This window comes from Filobasidium floriforme, assembly GCF_021052385.1.
Source record: "Filobasidium floriforme strain CBS 6241 chromosome Unknown HD553scaffold_20, whole genome shotgun sequence".
Taxonomy (NCBI): domain Eukaryota; kingdom Fungi; phylum Basidiomycota; class Tremellomycetes; order Filobasidiales; family Filobasidiaceae; genus Filobasidium; species Filobasidium floriforme.
The window spans coordinates 466627-490528 of NW_025763641.1; the positions used below are offsets into that span (position 1 = coordinate 466627).

Here is a 23902-nt window from a genome sequence, read left to right on the forward strand (position 1 = left end):
CGGAAGCTAAACAATCTCCCCCTCGGCACGTCGGACCGGGTCTCGAACACCTGCCATTACTCGGGTAGCTGTAGAAATACCTGCAACGCTTTGTATACGGTTCAACCTCTCGCAATCACTTTGTGCTATTAACAACTCGAATTGTCACTGTAGACCCTTCTTCGAACATATCTGGATCGCCTCCCAAACGCTTCAACAATGCAGAAACGAATTGCATGCATCACAGGAGCCTCCTCCGGAATCGGCAGGACCTCTGCCGTCGCCCTGGCAAAGACCGGTCAATGGCGTATCGTGCTCTCTGGTCGTCGGGAACAAGAGCTCGAAAAGACGGCTCAGATGTGTCGGGATGCTGCCGGTTCGACCAACGGCGATGAAGACCTCACGCTGATAGTGGCAGGGGACGTCAGCGAGGAAAGCAATGTAGAGTCGTTGTTTGATGCGATCAAGAAGACGTACGGTAAGGCTATTACAGGGCACCCTCGTATCGGTAGACATCGATACTCAAGCCCCTGTCACTACCGTTGTCATTTCTCCCATAGGCCGAGTGGACATGCTCTTCAACGTCAGTCCAAGAAGAAAACCATTATCTCCCCACCTCATACTGAACAGCCAAGATCCCTCTTACAGAACGCCGGTATTTCCCTCCCCGAGACCCCGATCGAAGACCTCCCGATCGAGAAATTTCTATCGGTGATGAGTATCAACGTCACGGCTTCCGTACTTTGTACCAAGTACGCTACGAGACTGATGAAGAGCCAGCAGCCTAAGGGCGGGAGGATCATCAATAACGGCAGGTGAGCCGATCGCGGTCATTCTCAGCCGGTCGCTCTCGTACTGAGATTGGATGTCGTAACGGCAATGGCTTAGTATTGCTGCCTATTCACCACGACCTGGTAAGCCCGCTGAACGACCGCAAGGCAAGTTCAGGACCGACTCTGAGCGCGTGTGTCGATCTTGCAGATGCCGCTGCCTATACTATTTCCAAGCACGCGATTTCTGGTCTGACCAAGTCCACTTCGCTTGACGGACGGAAGTACGATATTGCATGCTGTCAGCTTGATATCGGTCAGTACGCCCTCTACTTGGCGCGATCGAAGCGCGATCGCTCACGTAGACATTCATCAGGTAACGCTGCGACCGAGATGGGAGGCGGAGCTGCCAACGGAGTTACTCAGGCGGACGGCTCGAAGAAACCTGAACCCGTGTTCGACGTCCAACAAGTGGGAGATGCGATTGTCTTCATGGCCGGGTTGCCGTTGGGTGCCAATGCATTCAACGTGACTCTCACGTGAGTCCCTGTAGCTCGCTTGCTTGCGTGATTCCTGGTATTTACTTGCTCGCTCTTCGACTGGGATATAGATCTAGCGCCATGCCTTTCATTGCTAGGGGTTGAAGAGGATCAGCTGGATAATGTGATCACCCCTAAGATCGTCAGCCTCAGACTGTATGTTAATCAGGGCAAGAATTCAAATCTTTTCCCATACATTCGCTCCAGCTTGAGTGTGAATTTCGAATTGCTTTGTAGCATCGTTATCGGTTGGTCCTAGTCATCGTTCCAGTCCTACCGGCAGCAGATCAGTCTACATGTACAAAGCAAGGGAAACCGTCATGAGATCATCCATCGCCTGCAAGATCTCATTCATCATTAAGATTCGCAGTGGAACAAGAAGAACAACCTCAGTTTCGCCTTCGTTATCTGCAAGCTACATCTCAGGATGACGGCGAAACGGCAGGACGTCGGTTTTGGCCGTACTGCAGCACCGATGTGATGCTGTAGCGACTACGATATTGCGAAGCTGTATTGGCAGGCTGAAACAGCCAAGATAGACAGCGGATGAAAGAGTGGTATGTTCAGAATTTATCTCCCCCGCCACCTATGGGGCTATGGTAGGTAATATGATAAAAGCCAGCCTTGGCCTCAGATTGCATGGCTTGGATTTCTTATGAAGCATAATCAAGGTCTTCGGCGCTCTTACAGCGCATGCTGATCAACAGCTCGATCGATCGTGTCAATATTGCGTTCCAAGAGACAGATCCGTGCGGGTTGCTGTATATACGCTAATTCGAACATGACAGGCCAGCGTGTCTTATCTGAACAAAGGAAACCTTTACCTTCAGAGGGGTATGACGATGGCGCTTGTCCACGCGCATGCCATACAGAAATAGGCGGGGTTTAGCTGATCGTCAAATCCGATTGACGGCTTACCAGTTTCGATCACGACAGCGGTAGCCAGGATAATTGAAATGATGGAGGGTCGCGACATTGTACTGATTGTTGGTATAAGCATGAACCGAAGAGGTGATAGAAGTGATACAAGGTGGCTTCTGCGATAGAACATCAGCGGTAGTGTTGAAGGCCGTACTCAATCGCCTGCAAGAGACAGGAGGTATCAGCGAGATTGTCACAAGATGTGGGCTATCTGGTAAGCTTTGACATACCTCGCAGCTTCTGTACTCGCTTGAGCACAGAGTCCTTCGAAGGATCTGGTCAAATCCCATCACAATCAGCCGACGATTGGCTTTCCCACTGCACATGCCCATCCTTCTTTACAACTCACCGTACGGGTGGTCCTTGCTAGGAATCTCCAACAATGCCGGGAAAGCAGCTTGGTACCGGTCCACCGTGAGACGGATTTTATCCGCGACCTGTTCTCAGCAGAATCGAGGTCGATATTAGGATTGTGTATCAGCCAGGCCCCTTTCTCCTCCATCTCCGCTCATCGAGTCAACGTACGTGCTGGTTGATGAGAAGAATGGCAATATCGGGTCGTTCCGTGTATTCTTGGAAAGCCGACTCGATCACGGCGGTCGGCGTCTCTATACATCCCGAGTGAAGCACGATCGAATTGCCAGCATCAGTTGACCGCAATTATCGCGAGACGTCATGTTCAGAACAGCTGGACTGACTGCCATCCACGATCAAGAAGTTCTTCTTCTGCTGGTTATCCACATGTCCAATCCCAGCGAGAAGCAATCCGGTGATCGAGTCCTATCAATACATCGATCACATATGATCAGTTCCATCCCGTCTCACAGCGGTCGACTAGCCCGACAACGGACCTCGTCCCCGATCACAGCGATCAGAGTCCGGTCCTTTGCTGTTCCACTGTTCGACATCTTTGGTGGATCAGCTACGTAGATATGGTTGAAAGGTGTTGCAATCTCTTGATTGTGGTTGGAGATACGAGCTTGAACGCAAGATCAGATGGTTCGGTGACGATATCACACTCATCCGAGCCCGGCTCAAGCGATACGCGTCGCCCAAACAGCACATCTCAGACGTCATCTACCAGGCTCTCAGACGGCAGACGGGCTATAGGTCAGTTCGACCAGATGTCACGCAAACGTCATCCTCAACCAGCCAACAAGTCTTGGAACATGGAGGCATTGCAACACGGTCGAGGACTTTTGGGGGTAGATGCTGTCATGTCATCTCGTCATACACCATCGAAACAAGAATCATCGTCTGAGAGGGAAAACAGAATGGGATGCTTCCGTCCGCTTAGGCGACAATCTTGACGACACCACCAGCCTCCTTGATCTTCTGCTCGGCCAACTTGGAGACGAATCGGGCCTTAACGATGAAAGGCTTGTTGATTCGGCCCTTTCCGAGCTGCGAGGCGTAACGACAAGCACGGATCAGAACATGGCCGGCTAACGGTATGGCACAAAAAGGTCACTTACGAGCTTGTGCTTGTTGAGCTGGCACAAGTCAATGACGGGGACGGTGCCCTCAGGGGCATCAACCTTGGCAGCGTCGAGCGAAACGAGCTGTAACGTTGATCAGAGCACAATCAGCTTTCTGCCCGTAACGCAGCGGCTATCTCCCGGGATCGCAGCTCACCTTGTCGAGGTTGATGGTGGGTCGGAAGGAGTGGGCGGGCAACTTGTGGTAGTGCCTCATACCGACCTTACCGAAGTAACCAGGATGGTACTATATAGCCAACAAACGGAAGAAACGTTCATGATGTTCAGCATCCAACTTGAATAACTGTATGCTGCCACTCGGCTCGTAAGCTCACCTTGTCGAAGTTGGTCCTGTGGTGGTGCTGACCACCGGCCAAACCACGACCTCCCGGATGCTTCCTGTGCTTTCCGACACGACCGTGACCGGCCGAGACGTGTCCTCGGTGCTTTCGGGTGTTGGAGAATCGGGTAGGCATTCTATCAAGGTATCGGAAATATAGATGGCGTGTGTCAGTTGGGTGGGTCGCATGTTATTGTCTGGCGACCGGAGAAAGGAGAAGTGCGCAAGGGAGATCAAGGTGGGCGGACGAGAAAGATGAGAAGATCGGGTCATCGTCATTGCTGCTGCTGGCTGCTATCTGTGATCTTCGTTCCGTCCATGCGATTCTGAGGCTCTTTTGATGATTTTCGACCTGGTTGCTGGCTGTACTCCGAGGCGAAGTTTAGATGTAATCGACCGTGAAAGTAACAGACAGCGTTCCTTTTCGAATGTCGAGAATCATTCCTGCAGCCGTATCGATGATTAGGGTAGTGATTCTTCTGGCTTGTCGATGCAGACCACCTATTGATCCGTTACGACCCCTGGTCTACGCTCGACTTGTCGGTCCTCTGATATCTCGTTTTGCCCTGCCATCCTTGTTTCTACGGCATACGCGGTTCTTGAAGATAGATCCAGATAACAGCAGCAGACACAGCAGCAGCAGCAGCGATGATGATGACCCTTTCCCCCATGCAGTCCCGTTCGGTGCGAAGGACTTGTCACAAGCTTTCGCACCGATCCTTCCACCATCGCATCCCTCTGACCTGTTCCTTCTCCTTTCCGCCGAGTCGAACCTGGACTTGATAGATGAGTGTGGTACATACGTTGACTATTCCTTGTTGTCGGTCCGGTGAGAAAGGAGAGTAGGGCGAGTGGGATGTCGAACTCTTGGAGGTTTCAATTGAGAGGTCGACTTCGGGATGCGGGACCGTCCGTCGAGAGGAGAGGTCGAGAGCTCGCGAGGTCCAGCGGGGTGGGGGGTGAGGAGAATTTGCAATGTTCGTGCCCGAAGCGCGAGAGCAGAAACGAGGAGGAGAGGAATATAGGCAGCAAGCGCTTCTAGTTGGCGGATCCACGTGCGCGCAATCACAATCAGCCAGTTTATGTCATCCGCGGATCGCAACAGGGCAGCATGTGGGATCCTCCCCCTGCCGTAACCTAATTCTAGTATTCGCATCTACCGACCGGCTTCTTTTGTTGATCGACTCTCTATCTCAGAATGCTCGTAACAGATCATCCATACAGCCTTTCAACCACGCAACCACATTGTACGAGGTTTGGCATTCGAATCGTCGTGTCCAAAGTTTGGGTTCGGAGTGTCCGCTTTCCACATCGATTGGCGGACGATATGACCCGGACGACAGCCGACTAAACCCATCACTAGATATCTCATCTGAACCGTAAGTCGAGCGGCGCTTCTCTTTTGGGTCCATTTCCTCCTTTTCCCTTGCCCCTTCTCCTTGCTCGATCTACGATCTATGATGTTCTATATTTATTGTCTCAGAAGTGGGCCTTACATCCATCCCCATAAAGGAGGAGTAAGGGTCTTGATTCGACAACCTTTAGCTGATAGACACTATCCTCGACCTTCTTTGTGGCTCCACATTGTTCACGAGAATGGCTTGGCTGATCATCGTATTTGATGTTAATGCTTCAGACTAGGAACGACTTTACGAACATGCAACGACAAACACACGATCCGGAAGGGAATCCAGAAGTTTTGGACGGAATGGAGACGTTCAACCCGCATCGACCTTCATCGAGCGGTTCGACGCCTGACGAGCAATCACGAGATACGGACAGGACCATGGTGGAGAAGAAGAACCGGGCTGCGGTCGGATCAGCGTTTGCGGAAGGAGGGCGGGACAAGGTGTTTAGGTAGGCACACCTTTCTCCCGTCCTCCGAGCTGTGCCATCAGTGAGTCAAGACCGGCAGGCTGAGTGAAGTTCCATGGCCTTGCTTGTATATGCTTCGTGTCATCCATGTTACATTCAATACCTGTCAAACATTCTGTCCGCTCGTCTGCGATCGACTTCTTCCCCCTTGACTCGACTCGCAGTCCCCCTCACTCTGCTTACCCTTTGAGCGCCAACCCGTCCTCAATGATGCACTACGGCTCGGACCCGACGGGTACGCTAGGCGTGCACCATCCCAAAGAGATTGTCAGGATCGAGCGGGACTGGAGTACACCGGCCGGTGGACAGGTCTGTCAGTTTTATACGAGCTGGGTCATGGAGCTCGAAGGCAGGGTAAGGCTCGATGCGACCTTTTCGCCCATATCGGACTTCGAGTTGATCTTGTCCCTCGACCGTAACGAAACCACAACCGCGACTTGTAGGTGACCCCCGCTCAGTTCCAAGCTCTGATCAACACCATCAACCATCACCTTCAACTGGCCAACAGTACTGGATCGACCGTATGGGAGAACTTACTCGCAGTGCTGACCTGGCATACGAGCTTGATCTGGTATACGCCACGCTTCGAGAGGGAGATGAGGAATATCGAAAAGATCATCGAGCAGGCGAATACCGAGTTGTGGAATGCGAAGGGATTGAATGTGCTTAGTCCGAGAGACGTCGCCTTACAATATGTGAGCTGCCATCGCTAGGGGCCACATCAGCGCTCGTTTTGCTGATGTTGAAGTGATATATCGGCATTCAGCTGGAGATCGAGTAAGTGGATTGTATCTGCTTCAAAGCGAAATACTTCGCTGATTTCGGGTTCTGGTGGCATATAGATATTATTGAAGAGGCGAGATGCCCCGATTTGGCCGCAGATATATGTCAAGACGAGTGCCAATCATTGCTTGTGGTTGTATGCCAATCATTGCTTGTGGTTGTATATGTACATGATGAGACGTCTATACCCCTGTTCCGCTCCATTTCATCAAAGCGTCTTCTGCCCATCGTTCCGCTTGCTTTGCACGTTTATGCGTAAGCGTTATCACCGGACAAAGAAATTCAAGCGAGGTAGCATGCGTAGACATCGGGGCATCTGGCACTGTCACTATATCGTAAGCGATCATGGTCGGCTGTGTTTTTGGGGCGATGATAACGTCTGCAGGTGAATTAGTATAGTCTTCAATGTCCAACGCAGTTCCAGAGGACAACCCCTGAGCGTTGGTTGTTTCAAGACGATGTGCTAAGAAGAGGGCCCGAGGAAGTAGTTATATGAAGATAATCATGTGCACGAGGTATGTGACTGAATACAATACACCTACAGACCGCAAACGACACGTTCACCTCTATTATTTGGTGCATTATCTTTGTCGACAAAGCGGACGTCCGCTATACAAGATGATGCCTCTCTTCATGGATAGACAGGGGTCTGATTGAACATAAAGTACTTCGCATTAAACTTGTGAATGTGATAACAACGGAACATGTCATTGTGTTGGATCGAGTTCAGAATGGTCCTTTGCCCGTGCGGAAGACGATAATTCTCTATAGATTCAAGCTAGTCCATGAGGAATTTATAGGGCCCTGTCGGGTACCAATGGGCCTCGAGGTCGCCAGTTCCCAGTCGCAGATGGGGACTCGTAAACGCATACCGACATATCATTGATGACCGAATGGTCCCATATACTAGGCAAGTCGTCATTCCAGTGCGGGCAGCTATTGTGTGTACGGGGAAGTTCTAAAAACGAGGTGAAATGGATGAGCGATGCAAATATACCTGCCCCCGGATCCCCTTCCAGATATGAACGCGCAGCGTTTTTGGGAAATAAGTCAAGACCGTACATAGCGCTACAACGGCCCGACCTGAAACGCCTGGAACCTTTCGCCAAATGCGCGTCGCCTTCAAGGATGCCGGCACCGGAGTTGATCCTGAGCAGCAGGTCAAGCTGCTATAGGAACTTATATCTCGGTCATCCAGTACCAACGAACACAGAATTAAATGTATAGCCTGCAATTACTTGAAACTAGCGAGCAGGACATTCGTTTCCTCAACTAAAATCCGGCTCAAAAAAGATCGAGGCAGCTACCGTGGCTCTCTTTCCGGTCGAACGGAAAACCATCAACGGATCCTGCCGATCAGCTACTCTGGCCCGTTGATACATAGCTCGAAGAAGCCAAGCGAAGGAAGATGAATCACCCAGATCGAGTAGCAGCATGGTTGGTGGATCCTGATGAGACGGGGCAGTTGCCGTGAGTTTCACAAGCCTTGGAAGGAGCTGGAATTCAGTCGCTCAAGGTATATTTATGGGCCGATAAAGAATGGAGATTACGGATGTGGACAATCAATTGGGGAAGTCGATCAAGGTCATACTGTTCGCTCAGGATCACACGATTGGGAACCTGATTAGATCGTGAGTGTCCCCCTTCGACCGGGCTGGCAGGAGCTGTAATCGTATTCCCGCGAGGTTCAACTCACGATGTCTTTCGAACAACGTTCTCCTGGGTTGCCATGCTCTATCGGTCACCTCCCATTCGTTTCCTGTTCACCTGTCCGACAATCTAGACAACTTCTCCTCGACCCCAACGTCACCTTTGCCGGTTACCGAATCCCTCATCCTCTCGATAACAAGGTCGAGCTCCGCATAGCTACCGACCCGAATCCCAAAGACCGACCCTACGTCTCCCCTCGCAAAGCCCTCCTCAACGCATGTACCACCTTGATGCTCCTCACTCAACGTCTGAAGAAGGACTTCGAGGAACAGAGCAAGGCATTAGAGATCGGAGCTGGGGTGGGGTTGAACATGGGCATGGACATGAGCCAGGGAGGGAATCTGGGCAGCATGGGTCAGCCGAGCGGGTATGGAGGGATGGACGGGGACTTTGGGTACGGAGGGATGTCGATGGGTGCAACGCAAGGTGCTTCGGCGGAAGACCCTTACCAGTACTGAGATTACTGGGAGGTATGCGGGACGCATACGAGCTACGAGACGAGCTCGATTGTTATGCAGAAGCTCGAACGGTGCTTTGGATGCCGTTGTATCATGTTGTTGCCCACTCTAGATGTAAATCACGGCCTTGTCATATAAAAAGCCTGTACACCCTTGGTACCCTTGTTCATATTCGCTGTGCCAACTTCCCGCCATGCAATCTGGCCCTCTTTGTAACGATGAGCGCGATGCGACCTTCAGGACGAAGAGTGATGTGTAGCATATGTGGTCGACAGTCCCGATTGCCCTCCTTAAACGGTTACTACAAGTTCAACGGGTCCAGCCCTCCTTGTTGTACCGTCATCGAGCTTCGCTCTTTAGAGATCCTGGAGACGTAAGATCGAGAGACTTGGTCGAAGGCGGCCATGTACAGGCTGAGACATCGGGAGAGGCAGGTCTACATCATCCGAAGAGACACTTCGAGGTCAGCCTTGCGGTCTTGCAAACTCCAGGGTTCACGAGCGATTCCGGGGGTAAGACTTGCCTCTTCCGAAGATCCGAGAGACGTCGAAGGCTTGGTCACGCACTTAGCAAAGCACTTTGTGAGGATCAACGAAGCAGGACTAGGATTAGCGGGCCATAGGGCAGCTGATTCCTCCTGACTGTGGCGGGCTCACGTTCTCATTGATTTTCTGTCCGACCCGCAAGCGAAAACACCACCACATCTCAGCTCGCTGCCATCGACAAGAAAAGATACGGCCCGTTCCTCACGTTGATCAAGGTCTGAGCGTTGGCGACGGCCAATTCTTGGGTGATCCTCTGCTTGACCTCCTCCTTCTTGGTCTGCATGTCCGAGGCGGTCTGAGCGTTTCCGGATGAGAAGAATGACGACATGATGGGCGTATGGAATGCTCTTCTTAGACGATTAAAAAGCTATGCTAGAGGGAGTACGTTGTGAGATAGACAGGTGGGTTGAAGTGGTAGTTGCCAAGAAGATGTCGAGGATGATATATGGATCGAGGTCGACGTTGAGAAATCTTGAAAGCGCGAAAGTTCAGATCGACGCTCGCAGGCTAGGGGAGGGAGAGAAATGACGAAACCGGTCTCTTCGTTGATCGACCTAAATCGCAATGATCATTATATCTCTCGACTTTCCTCACAAACAGGGCATGCCATTGGTTGTAGCCTCGTTCGTCACAGCGGTATTACTCTCCTCGTCTTCCTACCTCGTTGCTCACATCGTCCGGAACAACGCCAAAAAGAATCGCTACACCGTCACCATGTCTTCCACAATCGAACTGCCTACCGATTTCGCCCCGATGAAGAACGATTTGATCTTGAGAGCCGCTCGAGGTCAGTCTTGGTCACTCCGGTTCTCCTGAAAACCATGTTTCATTAACTCGTTCCTCATCGTTACGGTCACATCCAGGTGAGGAAACCGAGCGGGCTCCTGTCTGGGTCATGAGGCAAGCTGGTCGTTACCTTCCTGGTAAGGCGGTCTTGCAGATAAAAGTCGCCGCCCAATCGCAAGCTGAACAACTCGTAACATTTTCAGAATTCTTGGCCGTAAGGAAAGACCACACCTTTTTCGAATGCTGCAAGACCCCGGAGATCGCCTGCGAGTTGACGATGCAACCCATCCGTCGGTTCAAGGGCCTCCTCGACGCTGCCATCATCTTCTGCGACATCCTCGTCGTTCCCGAAGCCATGGGTCTGACCGTCGAGATGAATCCCGCTCCTTCGCTTCCCAACCCGATCAGGACACCCGAAGACCTCGCCCGGCTCCCCAAGCACGTCGATGTCAACAAGGAGCTCGGATACGTCTTCGAGGCAGTCAACCTGACCAGGAGGACGTTGCAAGGAGAGGTCCCATTGATCGGGTTCTGTGGAGCGCCTTGGACTTTGATGGCGTACATGGTGGAGGGAGGTGGAAGCAAGACTTATCAAAAGGCCAAGGAGTGGCTCTACAGGTGGCCCGAGGCGAGCGAGGAGCTTCTGTCTCGGATAGCAGCAGTCTGCGTCGACCTCTTGGTCGGACAAGTCCTGGCCGGAGCTCAGGTGAGTCAACCAATCTCACAACGATAATATACTTGTTGTTCAAGACGACCGAAAATCCAATCACCTCGATAGATGCTACAAGTGTTCGACTCTTGGGCCAACGAACTCCCTCCCTCGGTCTACCAAAAGTTCGCCCTCCCTCCTTGTCAATACATCGCCAGGGAAGTCCGCTCGAAACTCAAAGAGCTCGGGCATGATCCCGTCCCCATGACTCTCTTTGCCAAGGGAGCCAACACCTCGCTCACTGTATTGGCCGAGGAGAGCGGATACGATACCCTCGGGTTGGACTGGTGTATCGACCCTCTTGAGGCTAGGAAGCTCGTCGGGAGCAAGGTCGCTCTTCAAGGAAACGCCGACCCGATGTTGCTCTACGGAGGACAAGAGGCCATCCAGCAAGAGGTTAAGAAGATGAGCGAGAGGTTCTTGGCCGGAGGTGGCGGATGGATCGCCAACTTGGGGCACGGAGTCACTCCTCAGGTCCAGGTAGACGATTTCAGGTGTTTCTTGGAGAGCGTACACAAGTACAGCAGGAGGGACGCAGGATCGTCCGCTGCCGGCCTGAGCGAAAAGTTGTAGAGAAATCTACCCGACGTCCGTCAGCTCAAAGGGAAACCTGCGACGCCAAACGTAAGGGGATAGCGAACTCTGGTATACATGCCAACATTTTACATTCAGACTCTGCAGCACCGCTACGGATACGGATTCGGGGCGTCTCCTAGAATCTGACACGCTACCCCTGAGGTCCCTGAAGTGGGTCGGTCAGCTCGCCCCTGACAGTCAGGGGTATTCAACCGTGCCTCCTTTGATCTCCTCAAGGGTCGCAAGATCCCTTTCTTGCTTCTTTCGGACGTGTTGATCAGGTTTCGGTCAGGTTTGGTGGTATAAGAGAGCAAGTTCGAAATATGATCGACGACATGAAGGTGATCAAACTTGACTTCAGCAAGCCTTCGCAGCCACAACCACGTTCCTCTTGACCTAGCTGGGCCTAGTCTTCGATTCCTAACATCCGCTCATACCTGTTCTCACATCGCTCCTTCCGCACTTCCGCTCATCACCAAGAATGTCTCCCAACATCTCCACCTTCGACACCAAGGGAATGGGGGTCCGAGCTGCGGTCCCCAGCATCAACACCAACGTCAAATTGGCGCGTGGCACAAAAAGTGAGCTGAGCCACCACGCGCGTTTCACGTCTGCTTGGTGGCGATACTGATGTGAGATTGGCTCTCAGCCGCGGCTCCTTCGGCTTACCCTCGAGACAAGCTACTGGGTCTGGCCGGCTCTCCTCTAGCGGTCTCTTCCGTTCCCGATCCCGAACGCTTGCGCAAGTATCACGACATTCTCACCGCCGGACCTTCCCCTTCCCCCGCGTCCATGGGTCAATCGATCAAAGGCGACTCGACCGGGCGACAGAGTACCATGCGCAGAGGCTGGGGTTCCCGTCACATGGGAGGGATGTCGGCAGTCACCCCGACGGGAACGTTTGGGAGCTTGGAGTCCTTGATCAGGCCTGCTTCAGAGATGCAGGTTATGACACCTGAAGAGGATGATGAGCCACCCATCAACATCACGTTCGCCTCGCTCAACCTCTACGGAATGGGTCCGGGTGCGAAGAAGGAACCGATCGGTATGAAGGACGCTTTGAGCCCTGAAGCCAAAGAGTTTGTGCCGACCAACACCCCTGCGAGTCTGTCGAACATGGCTACCGAGGCGATTGTTGGGCGGCCGGTCATGTCCACGACGCCTATAGTCAAAGAGCCGACGACTGAAAGGCCGACGATCGATCGGATGGAAACCATGAAGCCTACACAGGCGGTTGCAACGTCGATCAGTGTCAAGATCGATGCCGAGGGCTCCGACACGGACGAACACGACAACATGCCCCTGTCGTCAGTCGAATCTGTCGCGGCCAAGAACGGCCACAACATCCCTTCCAGACCGACATTGTGCGCCTTACCCCCCAACCTGCCTAGATGGGCTCACAAGAGCGATGTACCGATGGCGAAAAGACCTCAGATGAATAGGAACCCTAGCAGTTCCTCGCTGATGACGTCTGTCACGATGACCTCCATCGCGGAAAGCAACGGCAACACGACCGGCCGAAGCATGGCTTCGCCCTGGAGACGGCAGTCAGCGATGCCTGTCTTCATGGACAAGCACGAAAGCACTGTCGCCGTTCCCGCTGCATCTCAACCTCGACCCATCCAAACTGAGAATCTCAGTCCTGAAGCCAGGTCTCATCCGTCATCGGCGGTTCGAGTCGGTAGCGCCTTGCCGCACCCCAACTCATCGCGAAGTTGGGGTATTCCAGGAGGATCTATGGCTAGTCCAGCTCGCGTTCCCAAGCTAGTGACACCCACCGGTCTCCTCGGCGCGGTCCCCATGCAAGGCGCGGGATACAAGTAGATGCGGTGCTTCAAGGTTAGATAGAAGCCATTGTATTATATACGCGTGTCGGATCCCATTCAGGCCTGTACTAGATTTCATGTTGTAACAATAATTCAAAATCCCCAAAGCTTCGCGTTTTGCAAAAGCATAACCCATCAAGGCAAAGTGGCAAACTCCTCCGTCACCCGACCCAATTGCGATATCAGTTCCTGCTTCCTAGCCTCTGAGATCCAGCTTCCCTCGATACCGTTCCGGCAGATCAGAGCCCAGGTGGTCCGGTTGAAGTTGAAGTTGTCGTGTACTTGGTAGTAATTCTCCAGCAGATAACCTCCGAAATACGCCGGGTCGTCCGAATTTAAGGAGAACTGTGTATGGGGGTCAGATGACGTTAGACGAGTTGTTTGTCATTCCGTGACCCTCGACGACTTGCCCTGATTCCAGCGTCAAGTAGCTTTCGCAAGGGAACTTCGCTTAGGTGCTTGACCACTCGGAGGGCGACATTGCTCAGAGGACAGACTGTGAGCATCGTCTTCCGCTCCCTGAGCATCGCCAAGACGTGCTCGTCCTCTACGCTCCGCACTCCATGATCGATCCTGGTAACTCCCAAATCCTCAAGAGCGGACCGCACGTACTCGGCGGGACCCTCTTCGCCAGCATGAGCAGTGAGGAACTCGATTCCCACTTCCTTGGCTCGTTGATAGACTGGGAGAAACTTTTTGGGATGCTGATCCTTTTCCGTGCTGCACATTCCTAGCCCGTGTATAACTCCCGATTGGTAGTATGGCAGGGCTAGGTCGACGTGGTCCACACATGACTGCACCGACTCGTGACGAAGGATGCACATGATAACCCTGAAGGTGATTCCAAATTCCTTTTCTCCCTTCTTCAACCCATCGTTTAAGCCCTTGACGACCGTCTCTACAGCAATCCCGCGCTGGGTATGCGTCTGTAGATCGAAACTAATCTCGGTATGCGCGATCCCGTCCTCGCTGGCCTTTTGCATGTAGGCATATGACAGATCGGCAAAGTCCTCTCGCTTGATCAGGACCCGACTGGCGCGATCATAATATGCCAGGAAATCGTCTAACGAAGTGAACGCTTTGTAACGAGCTTCGAGAGCAGCAACATTGGCATAGGCGATATCCGAGATCGCTGAGGGTAGAGCGATGGCGTTACGTGCTGACAGCGAGAACAAGAGGCTAGGGGATAGAGATCCTTCGATATGGAGATGGTGCTCGCATTTCGGCAGAGCCGCGAGGAACGGGCGATAGTCAGGTCCGGCGTCGGTCATGTTTGAGCAAGTCGGATCCGCGAATGGTAAGAACCGAATGTTGATGGAAGATCAAGAGGCTGAGGAATCGCGCTGTGAGAAGCCGAAAGTACGCTGGCTTATGACAGGTCTTGAGGACTGAAGTAGATCTTGATGCCACCTGAGCCCCATTGAACGGACGAAGATAGCGATCGATGTCAGAATCTCCCTGATTCCCGATCTGAACGGAGTTTGCTCACAAAGTAAACAACCCGATCACGTGAAAATCAGTCTCGGGTATACGTATTTGATAAGAGCTACAAAGTGCTTGCCCAGGTTCGGATACAGCTAGATGACCATGCCACGACCACCAATTTCAACGAGCCCATCACATGATCCGACAATCATTGTCGCTGGAGACGGGTTTAGAGACGAATCCCATCTGTTCAAACGTATCCGCGCCCTTGTATGCTCCGCCCTGGACCCGACCTGGCGGCCTCAGCTCGTTGTCCCGCTTCGCCTTGGTTGTTTGATCGGTAGGATTGCCTGACTGCAGCGTAGCACTGCGTTCCGGGACTGGAGCCGCACCAGGATCGTGTAATGCATAAGACTGTCGATGTTGTACTCGAGAATCGTCCGTCATGCTTGTGCTCTGGCTGGAAGATCGTGGCGGTTGCGGCATGCTCTCAAAGGTCCCGGATGGCTTACGACCAGGTTGAGGAGACAACAACTCCCAGCTGTCTGAGCTGTTCAAGCCTCCCGCAAGATCTTGACCGCTTGCTGAGCTCGCATGCGTAGACGGAGCTCGAGGATGAGGTGGTTGAGAATGAGAATGGTGTGCAGGCGGTTGTTGAGCCTGAAAAGCGGGCATCGAAGAGCTCGAAACGGTCCGACCATGATTCCCACCTTGCTGCGGAGCTTCGAAGGGTACCCAAGCAGAAGCCGATGGACCAAGAGCAGTCTGAGAGTGAGCAGGATAGACTCCTTGTCGAGCCGGGCTGCCTGCTCTCCAGTCTCCGTTGCTTTGGGGGACCGGCATAGGCAGACGCGAAGGTCCCTGTTGAGGCAGAGCGGGCGTGTAACCGGTTCGCGCTGCCGTAGACATGCCGTCCGTTCGACCGGTTCCAAGTGGCTGTATACCCGACGCCCTACTCGCTTCGTCCTGCATTCGGCGCTTTAGAGCTTCCTGCTCCGATTCTTGTCGCGTTCCCGCCGCCAGTCTGGACCGATCCGATCGTTCTTTCGCCGTAGTGTGTTTACGGACAAGAGTCCTGTTCAGAGCGAACATGTGATCGTCACCGGATAGGGCAGTCGGGATAGGCTTCTCGAGGGCGCGGAGCCGTTCGGAGGCTTCCTGATTGCCTCTTTTGGCAGCCTGTATAGCATATCGGATTTGATCAATCAAGACGTTATTGCGAATCCCGTTACAAGCAAGACTCGCCTTGTGATACCACTTCTTCGCTTGTTCGATATCAACAGGGCCACCGATTCCGACTCTGTATGACGCGTTACCCGATCAGTCGACCATTCAAGAGTTTTAAAGAAGCGCCTCGCGCACATACTCGTTGTAGTACCCCAAAGCAAACAATCCCGTAGGCAACCTCGCCTGAGCCGCCTTGTCCGCAAACGTCCTCGACAACTTTTCCTCCTTTTCGAAACATCCCTCCGCGCCGACCAAGAACCACTTGCTCAGGGCCATGTCTGCCTCGATCTCTCCTTCTTGGCTCGCCAGCGCACAATACTGTACGCTCAACAAGGGGTCATATGAGCAAGTGAGCTGTGCATGTTCGTGCATGTAGCCGGCTTTATGGAGGGCGGGGCCAAAGCATAGGTAAGCGGATTTGAGGATATACGACTTGGCTTCCCGGTGCTGGGCTTCGAGTTGAGGGGAGGCAGGTGACGAGGCTGGGAGTAGGAAACCGGTAGGGAATGGGACGTCGTGATTCTCTCCAGCGAGGAGCATACCAAGGAAGAAAGGTGCTTGCGGGCAGTCGACGGTAGCTAAATCTGCTGACCGACGGAGGTAGTCTAATCCGACCGATGGCTGTAATGCCATGTTGAGCTGACCACCGAGATAAGCCAGACCTAGACGCTGCAAACGGCAACAATCAGATGTCGTGTCAGTCGAAAGTACGCAATAGTACCTGTCACGACACTCACGTAGAGACACTCGCCATCCCCCTTGGCCACTCCCTTCTCGTAACAAGTCTTCGCCCTTTCCATCTCTCCACACACCTCGTAATCCCTTCCCAACCTGAACCAACCCCTGACCTCTCCCCCTCTCGCAGCCCGCTCGAAATCCTTGAAGGCCTGCCTAGCGTCTTTGCTCATGCCGAGTTCGAGTTCGTCAGGAACGTTTCCCGTGCTGAGCAGGTGTCCCCGTATGTAATACGCCGCAGCGGCTAGGCTCGGAATGGGGCAGTCCAACATGCTGATGATGATGGCGACGGCAGAGGAGACGAGAGGGTAGATCGCTACGATCTGAGGCGGGGTGGGCTGACCGACAGAAACTGCTTTATTGGACCTCGCCAGCCTCCAGAGCTTGTCTAGCAGCCTGACAACATCCTGAGCCCAGTGTAACTTGTCTCCATCCGTGAAGTAATCGATCTGACTCATGGCAGCCGTCAACGACGCCGCAGTCGGCAAGGTCATGGCGATCCCCGGGTTCAGCTCCGGATCAGCTGCTGGTACGAACATCGTTTCTGCGGTAGGAGGGGAACGAGGTTTGATATGGTCGTATCCCGAAGAGCGTTTCTCGTCGACCATGACGTAGCCCATGTCTGGCCCGTCCATGCTGATCGTCCCGACTCCCTGTGCTAGCGAGTAGACCTGGTCCGCCGAGGTGGAAGCATAAGGTGCGATCGATTGCGAATGTTGTATGGGTGGAAAAGGAGGGTATGGTCCCGCTTGCGGTTGAGGTAGAGGCTCCGGGTAGGGCGGCTGGATCGAGAAACGTTGCTGAGGGCCGTGGGGATTCATCTTGGCGGCCTTCCTTTGATGGGAGTTGGTTGATCGAATGGCAACCACAAGCGATGGATTTCGCCGTGACGAGACGAATTTCCCTCCAGACCTCTAGATGAGCCGCTTTAGGTCTGCATATCTCGAGTTTGGTACAAGACGCTGACATTTGTCGCTGAAATCTTGTCATGTGCTCGTCATTGCATTCCATCAGACCTCGACTTTATTGTTCCCCTCGGCCATGACGTTCCAGCCTTTTCGGAAGCAGATTATCAATTTGGTTCCGGTCGATCGTTCGAGGCTATGCAGCACCGCTATTTCAGCGCTGAGTACGACCTCTTCCCAAGTCATGGGATATGCTATGGTCTCCGATACCTCATGCTGTGTCTCTTGAGCGGCAATTCGTTGATCTGTCGCTGATGTATGGTCGTTAGCCAACAATGCAACCTACTGAACGTCCTCCTCAGAATCGCTAGAGACATCGGGAAATTCGCGGAAAGACGGATTTCGCGTCGAGGAGGGCGCGTCAAACAAATCTCGGAGGTATTCTCGAGTCCGTTTCATGTTGAAGCTCAACCACAAAAGATCTCGCTCGATCCTCCGTCATCGTTGGTCACACCGAGTATTGGCGCTCGAAGCCATGTCGATATGAACGTTCTCTCTTCCTTCTATAACATTCGTCAACGTATCGAGACATAAGACATCAGAATGTCAGCAGAAGTCCGATCGGTGGATTGCGGCGTCCGTGCGATCAAGGTTTTGAGATTGAATAAAGGTGAGCCTGATTACAAAGCGCAATGTTGCTTTGCGTGAATAGATGTTGTCTTACACCTTTCGGCCAGAGTCCACAGTCAATATCTGCGTGCTTGCGAATGGCTGGGATATTGGCGCCGGTGATTCTCAGAGGGCATTGGTGAGTGGCTGGGGTCCTTGGCATTTTGCGTACATATTTCAGTATGATCAACGGCTTTCAGGTATGACGAGTGCAAGAGCTTTTGGTGACCCTCGGAACAGCGTGGATCACGTCAAAGCTCCTGAAGGGGAGAGAGTACGGAAGCCTATGATGTAAGCGCTGTCTGCACAGCCTCCCGAGCTGAAATACATGGCGAAGGAGGAGAACTGCCGGGATTGTATTGCGGCGAGTTCTGCTGCTCAATGAGCGATCAATTTGCACCTCTTGAGGCCAACGAACTTGACACTCGATACTTCCTTCTACGTGAATGAATACACACCTGTTCATGCTTCTCGCTAAGGTCCTGCATATGATCGCGCTTCCCTGCAGATCACCCAGATTCTGCCTGGAAAGTACGACGCTGCTTTCGACAAGGGCGAGTGATCGCACGTCGTAATTGCAACCGGAATGTAGCTCGCTTATACCATCTTACGGTGCCCCTCATACTGAAATACGATGGAGAGAAACCCATTATGTGTCATTTTGTTCTCAAACGAATCGTACTAACTATGCCCAACGCTCTTTATTTTCGTGCGATTGCAAAAGTTTCATACTGGTCGAAGGCAGGATATCAGCTAGTCGGTTGTCAGGACCAGTGCGAAACTCTGCGTCTCCGCGGAATCGTATGTCGTAAAGGCTTGTGCAAGGCGGACTGCCTGCAAGTACATAGCGAGTTGCTCGAACGAGCATCATCGAGCTTACCTTGTGCGAAGGTTTAGCAATCGGACGAAAGCGGTTGCGGCAGGCTGCCGTCAACACTCGCCAAGTCGATCTTAACTGGGCCGACATGATGGGGGGTTGCCCATTACAGGATCATACCAAAGTCAAGAGAAGAGCTGGCAGCTCATCAGCGAGAACACCACCTTTGTCTCTTCCAATACCAACAAGCCTCTATTCCTTTCGCCATATTCCTGAAGGACGACCTTGACGATACCGCGCTTACAAAAGCCAATCGCAAGACAGGTAGGCTGAAGCAAGTGATGCCCACTGCTACTTGAAACTTCTGAAGCAAAAAGGATACCTATGTCAAACCTATCGCTCCAACCATTGCCAAAATAGATACTGATTCCCAGCATAGGGAACATGTGGTTCGTTCTCCTGATTCAAAGATACTGAAGAGGGGTATGGCTGTGCCTATCTTATTGTTCAACAGACAAGGGGTCTTTCAGATCGCATCTGTGCGTCGAAGGCGGACGCAACTGAGGATTTGTGCAGTAGACGCCGACATTTTCTTGAACGGACGGTTCTTGACATAGGAGTCCAAGAAGGATCTTTTGATCACATCTGAGCGATCGTAAGTCTATACGTTCGATATTCTCCGATTGTCATATGTAAATCTATTCCCAATCCCAGATGTCCTGAAAATGCTACAAGACCGCTTGCTACCCTGAAGACCCAAATCCATGCTGATACTACCCCGCTACATTCCACCTAACAAAGTCTTCCAACAAAGTCTTCTATCTTTGATACCATTAGAGAAGGAAAAAGTGGCAAGCAGAAATCTGTTGTCGTTCGGAACCCCGGATTTTATACGTCTATGGCCTCTTGCCGTCGTCCATACTTGCCCGACGTTCCTTTTCCCGGTCGTTCTGCTCGATGCCCAACCCCTTCCTATCGAGCATCGCGTTCAATGCTTGTCGGCTCGCCAGCCCAAAGTCGAAGCTCGCGCGAGAGGTCGCTCCGATCATACCCGCTGGTCCGTCAACAATAGCAGTGTCTAGCTTGCCGGAGTTTGAGGGCGGGACCGGGTCGGTTGAGAGGACGAGCGACTCGATCTGTTCCCGAATTGCTCCGGTTGAAGGGCCCGAGGGCGATGATCCGGTGACATTCTGCAGACGCTGCATGTCTGAAGCGGAAATCGGAGCCAGACCGAGTCCAGCTGGATCGTCTTCCATACTTAGCGCGCCGAACGAGGTTCGCAGAGGAAACCCTTGGTCGGAGCCCCTCCTCTCGGTTCGAGAAGGCACGGAGGGAAAGTAATCTGGTTCCTGGCCTCGTCCACCAATAGGCGCGCCAGGAGTCGAAGGGAAAGTCTGCTGGCCAAAGTGACCGTGACCAGGCGTATGGGCGATATTATGAGCTCCTGGAGGGCCGTAACCGTTGCCCATATTGTTCATCGGATGAGGAACCCCTGGGGTCATGAGCGGAGCACCCGGCGCAGCATGGAACGGGTTGAAACCAAACGTCGTAGGACTGTTCAATGTGGGCGAGAACGGGCCAAGACCTGGCGACAGGAACGATATGGGATGGAGTGGAGGCGTGGACTAGAATAAGGAGATGGATTAGTCGGGCGGGACTCGCACGGGCCTCGATACAGAGGGCTTACAGGATACGCGTGAAAGTTGTAGCCGGGCATCTGCAAACAGGTGAACGAGGTCAGATTCGAGAATCGCTCGAATTCGCATCTGTATCGAGCGACTCACAGAGGGAGTCATCGGGATGCCACGCTGCTGAACGGGCGACATCGGATTAGGCTGACCAAACCCGTTGAAGCTGGGCATGATGATCCGCCCGGGGTGAGATCCATTCCGGAACCTGCCACTGGACGATCCATTGTTGGCGTTGACGTTCGTGCCGATCTGTCCCCGGCGAATCGAAGCGGTCACCTGGTTCTTCGGATCCTCTTGCGAGACGGGCTTCGGAGACGATCCTAATCCGTTGCTCGAGGCAGAGAGCGGATCAAGCTGATTGTCGAGCATACGGTCCTGCCTCAGATGGATGGCCTGCCTCAGGGTCTGGGCGGGTTGTCGATCGGCGTGGCCTGGAAGGCCATCGATGCCCGGTCCAGCTGATCCGTATGCCAACTGAACGCCACTGGAGACGCTCTGAGCTGAGATGCCCGGGCCAGTACTGTTGCGATCTTGTCGTACTTTGATGGCTCGACCGTTGAATTCGAAACTGCCAGTATGGATAACCATAATGAGCCGGACCGGACGTCAAGTAGATACCACAATGAGAACGGTCACCTACCCGTCGAACGCTTGAACGGCTACGGCAGCGTCTTCTTCATTCTGGAAGAGCACGTTGCCAAAGCCCTTTGACCGGCCGTCTGGCCCAAGCGCGATGCTAGAGTGACACGATTTGAGCGAAAGACTATGATCTACTTGATGTATCAGGAACTTACTCTGCCCTGACGACATTGCCTCCAGCAGTACGGAAGAGGTCCTCTGTGCGCCACATCAGACTGTCAGTCGATCGTTCCTGCGACTCGAGAACGCCTAACCCGGGACCTACTGAGTTCCTGCCATGACGCGTTGAAAGGCAACTAAATTCACCCAGGACCAGCCCATGTCAGCTGCCATATTGCATTAGTCTATCCTTTCTGCACTTGTCACTCACATTGGCGACATAGAGTAACCTGCCTCCTACGGTATCCTGACGACTATACGTCGGCCTCTGAGCAGGATCGCTTCCCGAGCCATTGCCGAACAAAGAACCCTCACTTCCCCTCTCCCTCGTAGCCAATCCATGACCGATTCCGACTAGAGATCCCCGCCGGCTGTCAAACACGTACTGCGACTCTCCAATGGTCGACGCCTGAGTCGAACTCTTTCGATGTTCGTAAAAGTCGCCTTTAGAGGGCTGTTCGTCATCCTCGTGTTGTTGAAGATGCCCGTGAGGTCCGATCCCTCTTGTTTCCTGGAACCCTTGATGAGCTGTCTGCGCACCGACAGGCATCCTCTGCGCAACGTTTGGACTGAGACCCGAAGGCCCGATCGTCGCCCTCGAGTCGGTTCTTTTGAGCGCATCGTCACCAGAGTTGAAGAAAGACGTCCTCCTTTCTCTCTCGCCGCCGAAGGGAGAGATCTGACCTCCCTGGTTCGGGTTCGGAGTGCGTCGATCAGCAAGCGGTGGCGAGATGGGTAGACGAGACTCGCTCATATAGCCTCCGACTTGTTGGTCGACGATTCCATTGTGCCGAAGCTGCGATCCCGCCGTTCGAGGTTGGGCGGCTGACCGGATAGGCGAATTCATCTGGGCATTGTTCCAGTTGACTATGCCTTGCGAGTAAGGACCACCCATGCCCATGTTCATGTTGTTCCCCATCCCCTGACCGATACCGGCGCCTCCGAGACCCGCGTTCATCCCGCCCATCCCCATTGCCATCCCACTCATATTCAGCGGCACACCTCCCGCACCTCCTCTCCCTGGCATGGCATTTCCATAGCTGCTCGGCGGAATATAAGGATGAGGTTCATACTCTGGTGGCAACCTATCCGGTCGGACCTCCAAGACCCTCGTCTGCCAAGCATACCCGTTGAACATCTCGATCGCCTTGATCCCGTCTTCTTGGCTACCCATGAGGACGGATCCGTGACCGCGGGATCGGTTGGACTGAGGATCTAGAGCGACGTCCGCCCGGAGAACGGTTCCTGCTCGACGAAAGAGGTCTTTGACGTCTTGCCAGCGGACGCGGTAGGGCAGCTGGGAAGAGAATGGAAAAGATGCAAAAGTCTAAACATCGAAAAAGCAGAACTGTTCAGTCAGCGAAAGAGATAACTCACATTGCCGACAAACAAGTTGACCCGACCGTCCACTCCAACAGCAGCCGGATGAAACATGATGGGCGTATGCGACCTTCCCTCTGGTAGAATAACACGATCTCCCACTTGTCAGCCAACCGTATCGCGCATACGATTTCGAATTCGCGGCCCAGATCAACTTACGAAACGTTCCTATGGTACCTCCTAACCTGCCGCCCATACCAGTCCCACCGCCCACACTCGCACCGGTACCTCCAAGCGGAGGAAGCTGCCCGCTATACCCTGTCCCTGTTCCACCGACATACCCATCCGAGCCCGTCCTCAGACCGGTTCCCGGCCGAGACCCCAGGTCCGACAAGCCGTGTCCTTCCGGTCGACCTGGAGCGCCATTGTTGGATCCGAAACTCCCGTCCGACCTAGGAAAAGCTGGAGGTCCGCCAGCAGCACCCGCTTGAGTGACGTGGTGTTGTATGAGCTGATGCGGCTGAGGATGTGGGTGCGCATGTTGACCTGGAAGCGCTGGCGTGGAGGAAGAACCCGAATTGGAAGAAGGTCCTGATCCGGCGAGCGCCATGGCATTGGCGATAATCTGTTCGATGGCCTCATTGCTCGGCGGATGAGGATACTGCATGGTCGTTGGTGACAAGGGGGAGGTCGGAGAATCCACGTCGGTCGTCCCCGTCTCGTCGTTGCGGTTGTTTTTATCGTTACTATTATTGTTGCTCCCGGTAGAATCGGTATGGTCAAGATGGAGTGAGATGGAAGGTCGACCAGCGGGAGGAGGTAGTTCGATCATGGTCGATGGTCGACGGTCGACCCGGTGATCGAGTGATGACGATATCCTCCGTTCTGAAAGCGAGCTGGGTAACGTCGTCAGATCGTCCGTCCCTTCCCCCGTCTCGGCTACGCCCCGTCTGGAAAGAGGGTCCTGGTAGAAATGAAGACCATGTCAGGGTATGTACCGATGAGTCGCATCATACGGAC

At 53.3% G+C, this 23902-nt stretch overlaps 14 protein-coding genes across 14 annotated transcripts; 6 read left to right on the forward strand and 8 right to left on the reverse strand.

Annotated features, from left to right (window-relative positions):
- Positions 1–72: 72 nt before the first annotated feature.
- HD553DRAFT_299450 (short-chain dehydrogenase/reductase SDR) lies at positions 73–1856 on the forward strand. The gene is made up of 7 exons (XM_046178610.1): positions 73–457; positions 540–562; positions 628–794; positions 868–893; positions 961–1065; positions 1126–1288; positions 1360–1856. Exons 1-7 carry the CDS (start codon positions 199–201, stop codon positions 1391–1393), a joined length of 777 nt encoding a protein of 258 aa, XP_046034346.1. The 5' UTR covers positions 73–198; the 3' UTR covers positions 1394–1856.
- Positions 1857–1867: 11 nt separating this feature from the next.
- On the reverse strand, positions 1868–3167 carry HD553DRAFT_287842 (ATPase, V1 complex, subunit F). The gene is made up of 6 exons (XM_046178291.1): positions 3061–3167; positions 2908–2989; positions 2735–2817; positions 2559–2646; positions 2440–2484; positions 1868–2371 (listed from the first exon to the last, which is right to left on the reverse strand). The coding sequence occupies exons 1-6, from the start codon at positions 3115–3117 to the stop codon at positions 2364–2366; spliced, it is 363 nt and encodes a 120-aa protein (XP_046034347.1). The 5' UTR covers positions 3118–3167; the 3' UTR covers positions 1868–2363.
- On the reverse strand, positions 3087–4321 carry HD553DRAFT_108524 (structural constituent of ribosome). The gene is made up of 4 exons (XM_046176414.1): positions 4023–4321; positions 3845–3934; positions 3685–3771; positions 3087–3613 (listed from the first exon to the last, which is right to left on the reverse strand). The coding sequence occupies exons 1-4, from the start codon at positions 4161–4163 to the stop codon at positions 3503–3505; spliced, it is 429 nt and encodes a 142-aa protein (XP_046034348.1). The 5' UTR covers positions 4164–4321; the 3' UTR covers positions 3087–3502.
- Positions 4082–4863, forward strand: HD553DRAFT_316608 (uncharacterized protein; the record flags this gene model as incomplete). The annotated part of the gene is made up of 1 exon (XM_046180641.1): positions 4082–4863. The coding sequence occupies exon 1, from the start codon at positions 4456–4458 to the stop codon at positions 4858–4860; it is 405 nt and encodes a 134-aa protein (XP_046034349.1). The 5' UTR covers positions 4082–4455.
- A 373-nt stretch (positions 4864–5236) lies between these two features.
- On the forward strand, positions 5237–6849 carry HD553DRAFT_316611 (Golgin subfamily A member 7/ERF4 family-domain-containing protein). Its single transcript, XM_046180642.1, has 6 exons — positions 5237–5406; positions 5664–5884; positions 6067–6256; positions 6346–6597; positions 6669–6679; positions 6745–6849. Exons 2-6 carry the CDS (start codon positions 5685–5687, stop codon positions 6752–6754), a joined length of 663 nt encoding a protein of 220 aa, XP_046034350.1. The 5' UTR covers positions 5237–5406; positions 5664–5684; the 3' UTR covers positions 6755–6849.
- A 1040-nt stretch (positions 6850–7889) lies between these two features.
- Positions 7890–8979, forward strand: HD553DRAFT_316621 (DNA-directed RNA polymerase). The gene is made up of 3 exons (XM_046180643.1): positions 7890–8155; positions 8224–8316; positions 8469–8979. Exons 1-3 carry the CDS (start codon positions 8094–8096, stop codon positions 8851–8853), a joined length of 540 nt encoding a protein of 179 aa, XP_046034351.1. The 5' UTR covers positions 7890–8093; the 3' UTR covers positions 8854–8979.
- On the reverse strand, positions 8980–9986 carry HD553DRAFT_316626 (Tim10/DDP family zinc finger-domain-containing protein). The gene is made up of 4 exons (XM_046180644.1): positions 9604–9986; positions 9510–9524; positions 9377–9430; positions 8980–9289 (listed from the first exon to the last, which is right to left on the reverse strand). Exons 1-4 carry the CDS (start codon positions 9724–9726, stop codon positions 9155–9157), a joined length of 327 nt encoding a protein of 108 aa, XP_046034352.1. The 5' UTR covers positions 9727–9986; the 3' UTR covers positions 8980–9154.
- HD553DRAFT_316628 (uroporphyrinogen decarboxylase) lies at positions 9987–11659 on the forward strand. The gene is made up of 5 exons (XM_046180645.1): positions 9987–10021; positions 10095–10185; positions 10262–10321; positions 10388–10890; positions 10963–11659. Exons 2-5 carry the CDS (start codon positions 10113–10115, stop codon positions 11464–11466), a joined length of 1140 nt encoding a protein of 379 aa, XP_046034353.1. The 5' UTR covers positions 9987–10021; positions 10095–10112; the 3' UTR covers positions 11467–11659.
- On the forward strand, positions 11660–13308 carry HD553DRAFT_316630 (uncharacterized protein). The gene is made up of 2 exons (XM_046180646.1): positions 11660–12050; positions 12119–13308. The coding sequence occupies exons 1-2, from the start codon at positions 11951–11953 to the stop codon at positions 13291–13293; spliced, it is 1275 nt and encodes a 424-aa protein (XP_046034354.1). The 5' UTR covers positions 11660–11950; the 3' UTR covers positions 13294–13308.
- A 53-nt stretch (positions 13309–13361) lies between these two features.
- On the reverse strand, positions 13362–14803 carry HD553DRAFT_108661 (uncharacterized protein). The gene is made up of 2 exons (XM_046176415.1): positions 13706–14803; positions 13362–13640 (listed from the first exon to the last, which is right to left on the reverse strand). Exons 1-2 carry the CDS (start codon positions 14564–14566, stop codon positions 13431–13433), a joined length of 1071 nt encoding a protein of 356 aa, XP_046034355.1. The 5' UTR covers positions 14567–14803; the 3' UTR covers positions 13362–13430.
- A 907-nt stretch (positions 14804–15710) lies between these two features.
- Positions 15711–17176, reverse strand: HD553DRAFT_275685 (uncharacterized protein; the record flags this gene model as incomplete). Its single annotated transcript, XM_046177917.1, has 4 exons — positions 15711–15886; positions 15953–16020; positions 16087–16616; positions 16676–17176. Coding segments are annotated over 4 exons (1275 nt in total), but the record flags the coding sequence as incomplete, so codon positions are not given.
- A 2427-nt stretch (positions 17177–19603) lies between these two features.
- On the reverse strand, positions 19604–20880 carry HD553DRAFT_316640 (uncharacterized protein). The gene has a single exon (XM_046180647.1). It carries the CDS (start codon positions 20573–20575, stop codon positions 19970–19972), a length of 606 nt encoding a protein of 201 aa, XP_046034357.1. The 5' UTR covers positions 20576–20880; the 3' UTR covers positions 19604–19969.
- HD553DRAFT_108922 (uncharacterized protein) lies at positions 20566–21453 on the reverse strand. Its single transcript, XM_046176416.1, has one exon. The coding sequence runs from the start codon at positions 21350–21352 to the stop codon at positions 20717–20719; it is 636 nt and encodes a 211-aa protein (XP_046034358.1). The 5' UTR covers positions 21353–21453; the 3' UTR covers positions 20566–20716.
- On the reverse strand, positions 21401–22996 carry HD553DRAFT_275729 (uncharacterized protein; the record flags this gene model as incomplete). The annotated part of the gene is made up of 6 exons (XM_046177919.1): positions 21401–21500; positions 21559–21601; positions 21669–21699; positions 22190–22212; positions 22496–22859; positions 22940–22996. The coding sequence occupies 6 exons, from the start codon at positions 22994–22996 to the stop codon at positions 21401–21403; spliced, it is 618 nt and encodes a 205-aa protein (XP_046034359.1).
- Positions 22997–23902: the final 906 nt, after the last annotated feature.

Coding starts and splice junctions, on each gene's coding strand:
- HD553DRAFT_299450 (XM_046178610.1), top strand. CDS start 199: ATGCAGAAACGAATTGCATGCATCACAGGAGCCTCCTCCGGAATCGGC. Junction 894..960: donor TGCCTATTCACCACGACCTG/GTAAGCCCGCTG, acceptor TCGATCTTGCAG/ATGCCGCTGCCTATACTATT. Junction 1,289..1,359: donor GCATTCAACGTGACTCTCAC/GTGAGTCCCTGT, acceptor ACTGGGATATAG/ATCTAGCGCCATGCCTTTCA.
- HD553DRAFT_316611 (XM_046180642.1), top strand. CDS start 5,685: ATGCAACGACAAACACACGATCCGGAAGGGAATCCAGAAGTTTTGGAC. Junction 5,885..6,066: donor GGGCGGGACAAGGTGTTTAG/GTAGGCACACCT, acceptor CTCGACTCGCAG/TCCCCCTCACTCTGCTTACC. Junction 6,257..6,345: donor TCATGGAGCTCGAAGGCAGG/GTAAGGCTCGAT, acceptor CGCGACTTGTAG/GTGACCCCCGCTCAGTTCCA.
- HD553DRAFT_108524 (XM_046176414.1), bottom strand. CDS start 4,163: ATGCCTACCCGATTCTCCAACACCCGAAAGCACCGAGGACACGTCTCG. Junction 3,772..3,844: donor CCACCATCAACCTCGACAAG/GTGAGCTGCGAT, acceptor TCAACGTTACAG/CTCGTTTCGCTCGACGCTGC. Junction 3,614..3,684: donor AGCTCAACAAGCACAAGCTC/GTAAGTGACCTT, acceptor TACGCCTCGCAG/CTCGGAAAGGGCCGAATCAA.
- HD553DRAFT_108661 (XM_046176415.1), bottom strand. CDS start 14,566: ATGACCGACGCCGGACCTGACTATCGCCCGTTCCTCGCGGCTCTGCCG. Junction 13,641..13,705: donor TACTTGACGCTGGAATCAGG/GCAAGTCGTCGA, acceptor CCCCATACACAG/TTCTCCTTAAATTCGGACGA.
- HD553DRAFT_108922 (XM_046176416.1), bottom strand. CDS start 21,352: ATGGTTATCCATACTGGCAGTTTCGAATTCAACGGTCGAGCCATCAAA.
- HD553DRAFT_316630 (XM_046180646.1), top strand. CDS start 11,951: ATGTCTCCCAACATCTCCACCTTCGACACCAAGGGAATGGGGGTCCGA. Junction 12,051..12,118: donor ATTGGCGCGTGGCACAAAAA/GTGAGCTGAGCC, acceptor ATTGGCTCTCAG/CCGCGGCTCCTTCGGCTTAC.
- HD553DRAFT_316628 (XM_046180645.1), top strand. CDS start 10,113: ATGTCTTCCACAATCGAACTGCCTACCGATTTCGCCCCGATGAAGAAC. Junction 10,322..10,387: donor AGCTGGTCGTTACCTTCCTG/GTAAGGCGGTCT, acceptor TAACATTTTCAG/AATTCTTGGCCGTAAGGAAA. Junction 10,891..10,962: donor AAGTCCTGGCCGGAGCTCAG/GTGAGTCAACCA, acceptor TCACCTCGATAG/ATGCTACAAGTGTTCGACTC.
- HD553DRAFT_316626 (XM_046180644.1), bottom strand. CDS start 9,726: ATGTCGTCATTCTTCTCATCCGGAAACGCTCAGACCGCCTCGGACATG. Junction 9,290..9,376: donor CTCTCGGATCTTCGGAAGAG/GCAAGTCTTACC, acceptor CGGATGATGTAG/ACCTGCCTCTCCCGATGTCT.
- HD553DRAFT_316640 (XM_046180647.1), bottom strand. CDS start 20,575: ATGACCCCAGGGGTTCCTCATCCGATGAACAATATGGGCAACGGTTAC.
- HD553DRAFT_287842 (XM_046178291.1), bottom strand. CDS start 3,117: ATGTCGAACAGTGGAACAGCAAAGGACCGGACTCTGATCGCTGTGATC. Junction 2,990..3,060: donor TCGCTGTGATCGGGGACGAG/GTCCGTTGTCGG, acceptor ATGTATTGATAG/GACTCGATCACCGGATTGCT. Junction 2,647..2,734: donor TTCTTCTCATCAACCAGCAC/GTACGTTGACTC, acceptor TGCTGAGAACAG/GTCGCGGATAAAATCCGTCT.
- HD553DRAFT_316621 (XM_046180643.1), top strand. CDS start 8,094: ATGAATCACCCAGATCGAGTAGCAGCATGGTTGGTGGATCCTGATGAG. Junction 8,156..8,223: donor GATGAGACGGGGCAGTTGCC/GTGAGTTTCACA, acceptor GGGCCGATAAAG/AATGGAGATTACGGATGTGG. Junction 8,317..8,468: donor ATTGGGAACCTGATTAGATC/GTGAGTGTCCCC, acceptor CCGACAATCTAG/ACAACTTCTCCTCGACCCCA.